A 15,453-nucleotide genomic window follows, 5' to 3' on the forward strand; every position below is an offset into this window, starting at 1 on the left:
ATTTGGAAAGACTAAGCAAACAAGTGAGGTTTATGACCATGGTTTCTAAGTTTCTGCTGCTCTTTCCTTTTGTACTGTTTCCAGTAATGCTTTCTCTGCTATGAATGCTTTCAGAAGCTTCTTATTTAAGAGATTCAACCTCTGAAAGATTCAGCCAGCAGTCAGAAGTTGGGCTAAGCTCAAAGTGGAATGTGAAGAAGAGTCAAGAGGCCACTTCGCCTCAGGAAGGTGTATTTGGCAATGCTTACCATGGGTGCCACAGAGGGTCAAGGCACTGCTTACACCTACTGCCTGTAAGGAATACACTGAAACTCAAACATCATGAAGCACAGTAAAGAGAAAACACTATGAACAAAATTCATGGTTGTTTAAGAGGTCTGTTTATTGGCTGCAGGGTCCAACACTTTCCTCACTGCTGCCATATGCAAAGTCAGCTCCATTTTTGGTGCACAAAAGTTCTCCTTGCTCTTTGTTCAAAGGGCTCTGTACAGTGCCAGCATGACTTTCAACCTATCACCTTTTAATCAATACCGATGATCAATGAGGCAAAAAAAGCCCAAACCATGCAACATGTGTTAGTCTGATAAAATTAGGCTCAGAATATTTATATATTTACACAGTGAACGTTCAACATCGTAACCTTCTTGCTGCCTTGTATTATCTTTACCAAGCATCCAAACAGATACATTCTGATGTAAAATACTCTGTCATTTAAGGTTTGGTGTAAAAGCTACTTATTCACTATGCCTTTAAGTGGATTCTAACACAGAACTTTTTCACACCAGCACCACACTTTCAGTCATACCTCACAAAACAAGATAAGGCATTCACAGATATCCTACTGCTGCGATCACAAGAAACCCATTTTCCACCCATTATCCAGAGCTTTCAGCCATGACCTCTGGAGACCATGAGAGTCTTTCAAACACAAAAGGTGAGTCTGGAGGAGATGGCCAGTTCTTCCAAGAACTATAAGCTTGTAATTTCTTGATGCTGCTACACACAACACAGACAGAATTTAAAACTACTTCATTCATTTCCTAAATAAAAATTTGTTCTTAAACCCCACTGAATAACAACAGGGCTTAGGCACTTTTGAAGATTTTATTTTATATCTATCTTTAATAAGGGGAGGCTTTAGAATGAAAAATACAGGACAAGCCAGAATGTGGAAAGGGAAAAATTAATGCTTGGCAAGAAGCAGGTCAATAGTCTAAAAGTGTAGAGTATTTATGGGGACTCCACATTACATCCATACAAAACTTCAGTGACCAGATGGAATTCTGCACATCAGGGTCTGCCAGAAGAAATATGTCTGCAGAGCCAGGGACTTCACTGTGTAAATTAAAACCTGGTGGAAGAATATACTATGGCAAACCCACTCTACTACAAACGTCACCTGTGCAAACAATTCTCTTTTCTGTAAAGCAGAAGCACACTGTGCCCAGAACTGGAGAACTGAGTAAAAGCAATCCAGAGTCCATCATGCACAAGCCTTGTAAACAATGAGGACCAGGAGAATAAAACGAGAAGGAACATGAACCCACACAAACAGGATTAGCCAAGACAGCTGAAAGATTTGTGGCATTTCTAAAAATGGCTTCTTCTTTTACAAGGAGACTTGGAACCCAGCCTGTGCTGGTTGGCAATAAGAGAGTGACTTCCCCTACACATTTCTCTCTAAGGCAGAGCAATAATCTGCTAATACAAAATAACTGATTTAAGAGCTTTCTTTAAAAAACAAAGGCTTTTTAGTTGCTAAATGTACAGCAGTGAAAAACCTGCTAAGGGCGAAAAGATTTACATCCTTGCATTTGACATCTATTAATACACATCTTCTATGGATAGTTCAAGTGGTAAGCCTCCATCTCCAGAGGGAGTGAATGGGCAGAAGGATGGAAGAAGTTAACTGAGTAATGAGGTATGGTGGGAGCCTATAAATAAAGCTGTTCTGCAAAGCTTCCCAAATCTGTTGACCATGCTGCTTTCTCAAGCATCAACATAACTAATGAAAACCACTGTGTTCAAACAGCTAAGACATCGACAGTCACACAGCCTCTATGGCATGCAGAACATGCCAGTTCATTCCTCAGCAATTATTTAAATGGCCAAGAGAAGCTCGAAATGATTTACTGCTTACGAGCTACAGAATTAAAACCCCTCCAAATTAAAAGGGTGAGAGGTTCCTATTAACGTTCCCTTTTCTTTTTTTTTTTTTTTTGGTATAGTGCAATAGCATGTTAAGGGCCCAGCTCCACCCTCATGGCCCAAGCAAAACTCTGATCACCTTCCTTGTAATTCTGTATCTACAAGGGCAGTAAATTATTATTTCAAGAGTATGTTTAAGAGGAAAACAAAACGCAGAATTTGCTTTCCTCACTTGATAACAGAAAGTGGGTAGCAGGGGCTACACATAGGAAGTCTAAGTGAGTTGTTTAGAAAAAGGAGTAACTGCAAATCTGGCACATCTACTTGCTTCCAAAAAGCACTATTGACATTCAGTAGTCTTTTTGACTTCAGTTTTCAGTGGATGTCCATCTGGGCATTCATGTAGCCCTTTTCTACTAAAAAAGGTGAGTTTTCAACATACCTATAGCATACCCACTGGCAGGATACAATAAATCAGCTGACTTTTATTCGGACATTTACATGGCATCCCTTCAAAGACCAGACATCAAAATCCACCCACGTACATGTAACAAAGCAGACAATAATTATGCCTCCTGCATAATAGATGTGGGTTCTGAACTGCATTGTCTGTAATGTTGCCTTTATATTAACATTCTAGTTAAGCATCATTCTTCATTTGCTCTGATATCTTACACAGCAAGATTTGCTTGGTCTTTCAGATCACATGACATTAAACTACTTAAATGTAACACACAATACCAGGAAAGCACAACAAATTACTGTCAACTGAGCAGTTTTTAGGCACCTACCACTGGGGTTCCAATCTGGATACATTTCCTTTTCATGTGTGTTATTCCTCTGTCTGTTTGAAAAGTATCAGTTGTCAATAAGAGTACAAATATTAACCCTCTCTCCCTTCTTTCTCCAATGAATACATTAAGAAAATCCGAGCACTGATTTGCCCAGCCCAGCAGCATGAAAGTGCACAATAAGGAGCATCTTGAGAAGCTTCAGAGTAGGACTGGTCTTCTAGCTGAAGAGCAGTTTAGCATGAGCATAGGGGAGAAAATATTTGTACTAAGTGACATTAGGCACACAACCTGGAGACCTCAGGTAAGCATCTCAGCTGCCTAGCAAGTTTTTGAGAGGCCACTTCAGCTGCTGATTCAGGATTCTACCTCTTCCCCTGTTCAGCAAGGAAATGTGCCTCAGGTTAGACCATGTGAACACCCTCACACACAGGCACAGCAGCACACTCCCCCATGAAGCAAAGTGCAAAGACTGCAAGGTGAAAAGTGGCTGTGCTGGTAATGGCAAAGTTAACTTTTTTTCTAATGCTGTTGCAACACATGTGAAACAAACTAAAAACTGGTCAGCCAGCTCTGTCATGCACTCATGCTGTCATTGTTAGAATTGCCACCACCCTGCACTAGGGTGACTGCTTCCAAGCCTAGCCTCAAATAATTAAAAAATAATAAAAAGACCTCCTTACCATGCTGGATTCACCATGTTGGGCTGAATGATATAGTTAGTCTAACTTTATGATGACGTGGCACTATTCCCATGAAACCTGTCCTGAGGAAAAAAAGCAGAAAGTCCTATTTGAGAGGTTAACTCATCAGATGCTATTGAGAGAATAACAACAAAGCACTTTGGGAAAAGCCAGCTATGAGGAAGACAAAAGGTCCAGGCTCAGAGCACAAGCCATTTGATGACTGTGGCAACAGTGTTAATTTTAGGTGCTCAGAGTCTGAAAAGTGACAAAAATGGCATTCTTCACTCTCTCCCTGTGCATATTGAAGCATCACACACTCTAAGTGACATGCTACCCCACTCTTTGCTGTGCCAGTTATGCAGTCATAAATAAACTGAACTATTGACTGGCTCCTATATCAAAACAGTGAACCAGACTGCAGTAGTCTCAGTATTCAACCATTTAGCTTCCAAATATCAAGGACAGAAGAGTTTTGCTATTTAGAGAAAGCTCTATTTTACCTGTAAACATAAGGCTTATTTCCTGAGAGGTCCTGACACACAGTTTTCAGGCCTTCCACTATGCTATTTTTAGTCACTTTTCAGAGCAGAATTACATTTCAGTCTTTTGTCTTCCTGGAAAACCTTCCACACTTCTGTATGGAACAGTACAGCAGAACACCACCAGAAGAATCCAGGCAAGCTGCTCTCATGCCCTCCTTGGCTACAAACGCTACAGTAAGGATGACTCTAAATAGTCTGAAGTCCAGTGCATGCTATTGGTAAGGTTTTTAGGTTCTGGAGTCCAATTACAGCCTTCTATTTTTCCATTCTAGACTCAAACTCGTGTCAACTCAGCAAACAGAGATAAGCAGCATTAGTTCAGGATATGAACCTCAGCTTTACTGTAGCAGCACATTTTAGCCTTCTTTTCACTGGCTCATTTTCTTAGCCAGTTCTTGAGGATGAAAATGTTGCTGTTCTTTGGTAAATATGGAAATCTGTCAGCGGAGTTCACCTGTCCTAACACTGACACACAAACAAATGGGAACATTTCCGTAACTCTTTTTAGCTTTGAAGTGACCCGCTGCAAGTACCAAAATGGCAATGTATCTTTGTAGCATCTTTTTTCCTTTTCCTCCCTCAGCAGGGAATTATTCTCCTGTCCCTTCGATCCCCACACTTGTGCACACACGCTCACACACACATTAAGCCAAACCAACAAGAAGAGTGTATGGGTATGGAACGACGTTTCATCATTATGAAATTCTCTGGTTGTTTCTCTCAAAGAATATAAAGTTTAACACGTTGTGTACATATTGTTGGTTTCTTAGAAAGTAAACACAGTAACAAACTGTCCATAAAGCGCTGACTCGTTTTTAAACACTGCCCCTTCTCGTGGTATCTTGCTCAAAGTCCTCCTCCAGTCAGAAACACTCGAGCGATGGACTACAAGTGTGCATACGGTGTGCGACAGCAGAGGAAGGAAGAAAGAGGCACTTTTTGATCGGCTGGTATTCTTGGACTTCCCTTTTTCCTGCGGAGGTTTATGTTCCTGACACTAGATGGTAGTGTTAGCACAGAAAACCGCTGTGGTTAGGCACTTGGCAACAAGGCTCCAAGGCAGTGCCCGCTCTCTGCTATGTCATCAGAATTGGTTTCTGCCGCACTTCCAGGATATCTGGGCAAGGGAGAGAAACACAGAGAGACAGCAAACTTAGGAACCTACTGAAAGTAGCCACAGTACCGAAAAAACACGAAGAACTGAAGATGCAACTGTGGGCTGCAGCACAGCCCCCCCACCCCCTCTCCCACCCCGATTTGTGCCACAAAGGGAATTCAAAACACGGGTATGTGACTTTGCTTAACAAGGTCCAATTTAATTCCTCTCCAGCTGAATGCTGGTTGAGAGATGGTAAGCTACAAATATATCCCACCACCCAGAGATGAGGAATGATGTACTATTATATAGTACATTTCTCATGGGATGAAGCAACACGTGTCAGACAGAGTGGCACAGTCTTCCAGAGAAACAAATGGAAGTGCTGCTACAGGAGATGCCAAGAGTTTCTCCCTTTTCTTGAACAGAGAAAAATGCACCATCCCCAAGACCCTTAAAAAGACTTCTGGCTCTGAAGATGTGGGCAAAAATAGTTCAACTGTTTCACCAACTCCATACCCTGAAGCCTACATTTCTAGACTCAGAAAGCTGCCACAAAAAACTACCCCTTTGGTTGGCTCCTCAGTTCCATACTGTCCAAATGTGACAGAATATGAAGCTGTGAAGTATCTGTCATAACTGTGGGTATCTTTCCAAACGTGGACAGTAAAATAAGCATACTGGCACAGCAGTACATAGAAATATCTGGAAACTGGGCAGCCAGGTCCTTCTCAAGGCTACAGAGAGAATAAAAGAGTATGGGAAATGGGAACACGTGCTTAATTAAGAGGCTGCTCACATACAGCTGCACAAAGAGGATGACGTGAGTGAAAATTGATCCACAGGCTCAAGAGGGCTCTGGCCACACTTGTAAAGCTTGAAACACAGCAGTGTGAGTCCACTGGAGGACCACAAAGATGATTAAGGGATTGCAGCTTCTGACATACAGGGACACACAGAGAGCTGGGATTATCTAGCACGGAGATAAAGCTCAGAGCAAAGGAAATCTTATCAATATGTATAAACTCCAGACATTTTTAAATGTACTTTGATCACCACCACTGGGATTTTCATTTCCTACTACAGGCTTCCTAAACTACTCAAGGGAGATGAGCATCTTTCCCTCTTCACCCTGCCCCATGTCTAATGCTCCTGCTTGCTGGGAAGCAATCACTGGTACAAATGCATTAATTACAAAAAGGCACTGGAAACGAGCTCTACCCAATGTGCCAAGCTAAAGCAAACGTGGGGAGTCAAAAACTACAGATTAAAATTCTGCCTTACAGCCCAGACATTTCATATCCTATTTCTGTGCATCTCAATGTATGCACCAACTAAAGCAACAGTATGTTAAACAAATTAAGTCTCAGAAAGGATGTTCAAGCTCAAAGCAAATATTTGAGCACAGAGGCATTTATGCCACCCACTTGAGCAAGTATTAAAAGCCAGTAGGAACAATATATCTTCTGTGAACTTCAAAATGCCTTTGGTAAGAGACTGAGCTTAATAACTCCAGCTAACTAGCCATAAGATTATCAACACAATTATCATATGGAACAATCATGTATTTTTCTGAAGCATTCAAAATTCACCCTTAATTAGAGGATCATTTTTTACTGGAATCTGTAGTTTCATCTAAATTGAAATAAATCTCAAACATGAAGTGAAAAGGCAAATGTAGAAACACCTCTTTGCTAAGTATAGTTTCCATTTCTACCATATTAGCTATAATTTCCTGCTCTGTAAAGGAAGAGCCACTCTACCTTTGCAACAGGCTTGTAGATCTCAGCCTGTCTAAGAGGACAGGACTGCAGCTGTTACTATTACAGTAGCATAATACAACCTATGACATTAAAACCCATGCTATCTCCTCATCTATTTTACCAGCAGATTAACCTGTTTAACAGATTTCCTGACTCCTTTTCTTCTAGCTACCTTTCAAGAACAGCCTAGAAATAATCACTATGTCACTGGCTTGGTTTTCAGATGTCTTCTTTTTAGACCTAGACAAGAAAAAGTAGACACTGATCAAAAGCCCACAGTCCAGACAAACCTATTCAGAAATCATCCCATCTTCTGGATGTGTGGAGAAGCAAAATGATTAAGTTCTTAGAGGAAGTAACAGTTACAAGGATCTGCCAGAGTTAAGAGACAGAACTTCACATTGCTCTGGGATCATAACTTCATAACACAGGGGACTGATTACTCATGGTAGAACACAAAAACATCATTGTGTTTAGTTAAAAACACTGGAGACTTGACAAATTTATGGGCATGATCAGGCCAAACAACTTACATGGAAACTAAATCTAAAGGTTGTTCCAAATCCCACAGCTGCTGTTCTGCAACCCTCTCAGTCACAGGTCCCTGCTACAACTATTGTCAGTGGATGGGTTCACAATGGGTTGTCTTGCACTCATGAAACAGATGAAGTTTGAATGCCAGTATTAAAACAACTAGTGCTCCTCTGGAAGTTTGTTAGAACAATCTACCAACTTGTTGGGATTGTCACCAAGTAAAACTGGCCCAAAGACAGAATAGGGTGACACTGTTCCACTTGTTCACACTGATTTGCTGCTGCAGTATTTCTCTTGCAGAGAAATTCTACTTCCTCTGTCTTAGCAAAATTCCACAACAGAGAAGGCTGTCCTGGAATCTAAGGACTCTATGTATACCTAAAATACATTAAAATTCACCTGTTAAAATTCGATGCAATGGCAAAGTGATGTAAGTCAAGTGTGCATAGAGTAGAAAGTTTTCATCTGTTCTGTTCAGCTTCAGCCAAGAGCCCACCAGAGATCGTCCCGTTCCAGATAAGGACCGCGACCGCAGATTTGTCGCATTGTGCAGATCTGTAAAGACAGAAGACACCAGCTTAGAAGTAATTATAACTTCCATTCTTTATTGGAAGACCCAATGAAAGCTTCTGAAAGTCAAAAAAGGAAAAAACCCACTACCATTCATTGTCTAGAGAGAAATCACATGCCAGTCACTATTATTACTATTTTTATTTTTTGTAAATCACTCAGATCCTGCCCAGCACAAAATTCACCATTTACATTGAAGATACTGAATTTTATCAGTAGTTGGCAGCAGCTGTAAACCATTATCCATTAAGAGACCAGCCAGGAGAGGGAATGAAGACTTTGCTACCACACTACACAGAAAGAATACTAATGCAGCTTCCTCTCATACACAAAATAATAGGATATTACTACAGTTAGGTAGCTACTCATGCAGAAATTCAGAAGTGCAGAAAAAGAAAATTTTATCTTATGAAGAAAATGGACAGGGGAAGAGTCATCATTAATAATCCAGTTTACTGCAGACTTCCATGCATCTCCCACATCAAACCTGTGACTCTTCAGCAGTGTCATTCTTAACATCATTAGCTTAGAGGCCCACAAATAACTTTTAAAACAAAAGGACGCTGAATCCACTGTAGACTAGAGGTGGTTTTTACAGCTGCTGGTCTCTGCCACAGTGAAGAACACACGTTATATATTTTGAGCTAAACTTGCCCTCCATTTCCCTGTAAAACTCAGCTCTGTCCTACAGTGCTAAAAGCAGATTTGAAGTAGACACAACAATTCTGGTCCAGAGCGACCCAAATTCTGGGACTCATTTGTTTCAAGTCCTGATCTACATAAAGAGGTTCTACCACAGGAAAAATACATGGTGGCAGATACTCTGGCAAGATGTGTAACAAGGCAGGAGCTAAAAGAATCCAGTTTGCTTTCACTCCTTCCCCTATAAATGTGTAAAACCAAGCAGTCTATTCCCTCCTCCCACGTGCTGCACTATGCCAGGAAGACTTCAGTGATAAGTCAGAAGGATGTGACTCCAGTAGATGGAGTAAGCAGAGTTCTGCTTGCACACAGCAAAAGTGAGTCAAGTGGGCCCTCCTGGGCTGCCACAATCCACAACAAATCTGCCTGCATGAGGGGAAGGTCTGCAGTGGCACTAGAAAGATCAAGAACACTGCTGATCTTTAGACGACCAAGTTTTCCTCCACTCACGAAGCCAAAATGCACCCAAGTATCTCTGCTTCTACAGTTCACCCAATGATGTGCTTTTTGAAGTTGGCTTTTTGCCTCTGAAGCAAGAGCAAACACCAATAAGGACATTCAAGTTTTTGAAATTTGTAAAGAAACCTAGTTTTGGTTACTTCTCCTTGTACAAATCTCAACTTTGAATATAATAAACTTCCTAGCTGTTAAAGTACTTGATTTTTAAGACCAGGAACAATAAAGTCAAAATATCTATAATAAAGTGAAACTACACTTCTGAGTATTTTATATACTTGCTATGAGGAAAACCTGGAATTTGTTTACTGATATACTAGAAGGAAAAGAAAATGAGACAATAAGAGTATTCATCATTATGATTAGATATGCTAGGATGAAATCCTGCAAAACAATCCTTAAGTAGACACTGCCACCACCCATGAGGACTGTTGGATAAATGCCTTGAACTCCATTCTACTCTGTTCAGTCTCCAGGAGAAAGATACCAAAAGCAGGGCTCCATCAGGTAAAGCTGCCCTTCTCCCCACATTATGCAGTAGTTGACCCAAGCCCTATACTTCGACTAGTAAAACATGCTAAAATCTCTCATTTGAATAAAAATACCTTTTGACAACACAGAAAGAAAAAAAATCATGAAAAGGTTTCTACTGATGAACCTCTGAATTAGTTATAAGTTTAAGTTGCACTGAATTTGACTTAAGCATTATCACTTGCCCCTTTTTTTTTAAAAATGCAATTCACTGTTAGCTACATTGGTCCAGTACCACTGACAGGTAGTACCTTCACTTCTACCAACAGAACTTGTGGTCTGAAAAATCACCTTAGCACTGGTATGCCAACAGAGAGTTAATTTTTTTGACTTCTACAAAATTGTTTCTAAAAATATGAAAAGCAGTTTGGACTTCAAAGTTTGTGAGGTTCCCATCTAATAAAACTGCAATATGATTGGCTTTATACACTGTATTCTCAATCAGACTAATTTTTTTATCTTTTTGGTTGTTTCACACCAAGTAACTAGAATTGAAAGGAAGCTCCACAGGGTGTTATAACCACTCTATAAATAAACCCATTAGGTTTTGTTTTTAGAGAGCTCAAAAGTGATCCAAAGACAGCGAAAGCAAATACCTTTTCAGCAACTTGAACCAACTATGGATCAAATTAGGGAATTCAAAGAACTTGTCCATAAGAGCACGCTCTACCTCACTACATTGGGATATCTGGAAGAGTGCCACCATAGAGTGTGGTTTTTATGAAAGAAGGATCTTTCCTGCTCAAATGTCTGTCAAATAGGTCTATATAGAAGGCTGAGGTAAGTTTTAAACATACGTAGGAATCGTTGGTCTTCAGTCTTCAAACAGATGCCAAAGCCCACTGGCACTGGACTTTGTGTGGAGCTAGGTTTTTCCACACCTTTTGTAACATGCAGCATTTGGATCTCTTTCTATAGCTCTGTGCCCTCCCCAGACAAGTCTGTTCAGCTGCCACCACTTCTCTCACCTCCACCATCGTCATCTCTGAAGAACTCCTCACTGTCATTTGCTGAGTGGGATTTTTTCATCTCAGCAATTCGATTTCGGGGCACTTTTCTCTTGAGGGATGGGGAGAAAAAGGATGGGCGGTTGTTGCGCTCTGGGGTTGGCGGCGTGCTGAAAGAAGTGACCTGAAAGGGAAACAGGAGAAAGGTCTGTTAAAAAAGTTCTATGCTGCTACTAAGGAATAATCAATCTCAAATATGTGTCACAGGAGTGTCATGTGTAAAAGTCAGAATCATGAGTGGTGTCTAGGTGTATGTTTTAGCAGTGACCAGAGAGCATCCACCAAACAGTCATCTCAGCTTCAAGATGCTCATCAAGATGAAACTACTTTGATATCATCACCCTTAACTGATACATGAATAATGAAAAACTCTCTTCTCAGCTACCACTTTTGACAAGGATTCATTGTGGTGAAGGAACAAAAGGCAGATTAATCATTTAGACAGCAGGAACGTCAATCTTTCTTTTGCATGTTGAAATTCAGGAGACTAAATAAGCTAAGAACACGTTGTATTGGAAATACTAAAATTGTACATTTTCTTTTTTTTTTTTTGCAAGCAGAGGGTAGTAGCTCCCTTGCTTTGAAGGATGTCACATGGATTACTGAGAAAGGTCAGTGTCTCTGTGAAGAAGGGTCACAAGGCAGTTACTTAACCCAAGATGCTGACGCAAAAGTGAAGTCAAGGTACAATTACATTTATATCATATTTCAATATGGGTTGGGGAAAAACAAGTTGAAAGGCCCCTGATTATTTGGTTATTCTAAGGGATGACAAATAGAAGAATGTAATTGTCTATGATGCAACACAGGTTAGGGACACCCGTTCTTCAGAGCAGCAGTTGCTCTTGTGCAATTATGACCAGCCACAATTATGGCAAAACATAACTATTTCAGAATGAACTGGAATGCAGTGCTAATGTACTGGGTTTGCTAATAATATTTTAACAGTTTCATTTCAAATAAAAAAAAAAAAAAAAAAGAAGATAGCTACTCTGCTGATGGAGGTGAAATGCTTCTACCTCATCCTTCCCTCTTCACAAAGGTAACTTAATAATCCCGTAACTCTTCCTGAGATGAGAACTGATATTGTTCATATCTGTCCATAAAAGTAAGGAGGGAGATGACAGGTGAATGAGGATGACAAATAAGCCAGGATGGTGCAGAAGCACTCTATGCTGTCCATCTATCATAAATATATAAAAAACCCCCAACAAACCAACCTAAAAAACAACAAAACCAAACACAAAAGTCCCCCAAAACCAAAACAAAACCTCCAAAAGAGTAACTCCAAAACCCCAAAACAGAAGCATCCTATCACCCAACTAATTCTATCTTTAGTGTACTTGATCTGTAATTTGTGCTTCTCTCTATTTTTAATTCTGTAACCATTTAATATCACACCTGGAGGGAAAACCTGAAACAGAGAAATTAGTATTAAAACCATTGGCAAAAAGCAATGATAAATATATTATTCGCATGTATTCTGACATTCTCCACTTGACACTGGAAGACTTGGAGCCAAAAGTTCAGGAAATTCCTCCAGGCCTGATTTCTCCAAGCTGTATCCCTATGGCAGAAAGCAAGCACATCCAGCTAACAAGCTCTGTGCTGGCAGCTCATTTTCCAGGAACCAAATCACACAGCTCGCATGGAGACCTTTAGAAGCAGTCCTGCAGGCCTTTAAATTACATAGGTGAGCTATTTTGTGCAGGAAACCAGGCTAGAATCCATCAAGAACATCCCAGCCCATGTCAGCACACATCTGTGCAGCTATTTTGAAGGCATGTTGTCTAATTACTATTACCCAGGTGAACTGCCTTAATTGAAAACAAGCCTCAGAGGTAAAAACTAAATCAGCATCTATGGACTAAACCTACTGGTATTTTACTGCACTTGCATTGAAATCAAGCATATGTGTAAACATATGTGGTACTGCAGCTAGAGCAGCAATCTTTGCTTTAATATTATATAGGCTTCACACTGGCAGCACTCCCTGGTGGCAGTGAATTTCCTAATAGTACCATTTCCTGGGAGGTGTAGCAAGCAACCTACGTAATACAAAGTCCACATTTCTAGGTAAATCCCATCTTTCCATCTCATACAGAAATGGAATCTATTAATTTTCATAGAAAACAGGCAGATCCATCATTTTCCCTGGCATCAACATTGCTGCTGTTTCAACAAAACACTCCTCCAGAAGCATGAATCATCCAGTCATCTCCGTATTCAGTATTTGCTCAAGGGAAACCACTAAAAATGCATCTGCATACACTATGTAATTTCAAAATATACACAGGCAAAAAAAAAGCTCAGAGCCCTGATGCAAGCTAATCTCAGCTTCAGTCCATCTACTGGCTTTGAAACAAAACATGTTCATGGTTAACCACCAGTATTTCTGTCTGCTACTTACTCTCTCGTGCACCGGGGATTCTGGATTTGAGTCTTCTTCAGTCCCATATGGTGAAGTGTCACCAGTAGAAACTCTACTCACTGCCATCTCTGCATGTCCTTTCCCTTGTGGCCCTTTCATTCGGACAAACTCCATGTTGTTATATTTATAAAAGCCAAAAGACATTCTTTGAGCCATCTTAGCTGCAACACTCACCTACAAGGCATCAAGACAGGAGAGAAAACCATGTAATATCATCATCTACATTTTTAAAAAAAGTAACATTGTCTGAAGGCAGTTAGCTAAGAATGAGTCAAAACCACAGTGGATAATGATAATTATCTTGTTTCTGAAGAAGCACGTTAAACCACAATTTGAAGAGATTTCCAAGAGGGAAGCAATTTTACAGATAGAAACACAGAGGCTAAGAGAAGAATCAGCTTCTTCAGCCAGCCTCAAAAAAAGCAGTGTTACCTAATGGCACACTTAGGAAAAAAAAAAGGTTTTTTATCCAGACCAACACAACATGGCACAACTAAGCCTGTGCAGGGACACTCACTTAAATCCAAAAAACAGCAGACATGAACACAAGATGCCCCAAACTATCAAAGTACACTGCACAATTCTGTCCCTGCTTTCTGGCAAGTCAGTTCAGACATTTCTGTGTCCATATTGTCAAGCCCAAAGCACAAATACCCAGTCCCCATGCACAACCAACCTGCACCTCATTGCTCACCACAAACCCCTGACAACTTTTGAACCTTCCAACAAACAGAAGGGCTCAATTTCCAGTTAACACAACTGAACTGAAAATTGAACTGGGAACTGAAAAAAGGAACGGACCACTGTGAAAACAGTCAAGGTTTTGCACAGTGATATAAACCACTTAAACTTATGGTTAAGTTCTACTTAACCCAACTTTCAGCTGTTTACTGCCTAAAAGGGCCAAGATGCTCATTGTGTACCGTACACAACTCATGTTGTGCTAAGAATTAATGGACACAACTGAAATCAAGTAACCTTCAAAAGCATAGAGAACTTGCTTCTGTTTGATTAAAAGAAAGGTCAAATTTCAAGTTTTTTCCTCGGCCACAGTTGAGTATTTGAAGATCTAACAATTTTTTTTTTCCATCTAACCAAATAATGAAAAATAGTGGCATGATCAAACAGGATATTCCTAGGCTAGAAGGTGACACTACCACATCAAATTGTCTTTCCACTGCAAGGCTTTCTTCTTATTTTGACTTCAGTGATTTTGCATGCCCCTCTATTTTAGTAACTCATCTGCTGATTGTGAGAGAACATAAGATGAAGATGGGATACAGAAACAGTTTCAGCTTTATGTTCTCTCAAAAAAATGCTTTAAGAGTATAAACCACTCACATTTAAATAGGGAGAAGGGAAATTATTCAGGATCTCTCCTGAAAAGTGTAGGAAGAAAGGGAAATTAAGTTTACAGTCACAGTAGATGGTGGTGGTGTTTCACTGTTTGTGTTTTCTTTTTAAAACCCTTGAGACTGTCCTCATAGCCCTCTGAGAGGTTTATTGCCTCTCGCACTGACTTTAGCACTAAATGCTGAATTTGAAGCTGAAAGTGCTGACATTTCATTTTACCACAGGAAAGCAAATAAAGCTTCCTTTTGTGGCTGTGAAACTACAGTGACCTGTTGAAAATACCATGAGTACAAAAGAAACTGAAGAAAACCATGCTTTACATATACCAAGGTAGTTATCAGAATGTAAGATGTCCCTGTAAAACATACTTTGCTGAAGTAACTAGAAAGATCTATGACCTTTCAGGAAAACGAAAGGGCTCCCAGAACTCTGTTATTCAGATCCATTCCTGTGTCCTTCTCTTGGCTACTTACCAGTTTTTCTCTTTCTGGCAAACACCAGAGTAATATATCCTGATCTGAACACTTTCAGCTGTCAGAGCCAAACCCACTAGCTTTCAGGTAGCTTTCAAGGCCAAAAAGAACAAAGTACAATGCAGATGATTTAGCAGGACGAAAAGCTATCAGCCTCAGCAGAAAATTAAAAATGTGGTCAGTCTCATTGTTGCAAAGGGTGTTGTCTTTCAAAGGTGCCTTACCCTGTTATCATAGACCTTCTTGAGTGCTTCATAGCGGATGGACCCCTGAAAAATCACGCCCTGGAAGGTGTTGCTTTTGTCACTGGCCACCAGCTCCACACAGACCATTTCTCCTTCTCCCACAGTCATGTCACTGAAAACCTGCC

The 15,453-nt window shown here is 40.3% G+C and overlaps 1 protein-coding gene across 2 annotated transcripts in view; it reads right to left on the reverse strand.

Moving 5' to 3' along the window:
- Positions 1–357: 357 nt before the first annotated feature.
- Positions 358–15,453, reverse strand: part of KIAA0930 (KIAA0930 ortholog) — a 77,827-nt gene continuing 62,731 nt past the window's right edge. For both annotated transcript variants that reach the window (XM_071733292.1, XM_071733293.1), the window contains exons 6-10: positions 15,308–15,448; positions 13,237–13,431; positions 10,788–10,950; positions 7,960–8,115; positions 358–5,284 (exon numbers count right to left, since the gene is read on the reverse strand). In XM_071733292.1, the coding sequence (XP_071589393.1) occupies positions 5,244–5,284; positions 7,960–8,115; positions 10,788–10,950; positions 13,237–13,431; positions 15,308–15,448 (696 nt within the window). In that variant the 3' untranslated portion in view covers positions 358–5,243. The remainder of the gene's footprint in view (positions 5,285–7,959; positions 8,116–10,787; positions 10,951–13,236; positions 13,432–15,307; positions 15,449–15,453) is intronic.

The sequence above is a fragment of the Heliangelus exortis genome, chromosome 1 (assembly GCF_036169615.1).
Source record: "Heliangelus exortis chromosome 1, bHelExo1.hap1, whole genome shotgun sequence".
NCBI classification, from domain to species: Eukaryota; Metazoa; Chordata; class Aves; order Apodiformes; family Trochilidae; genus Heliangelus; species Heliangelus exortis.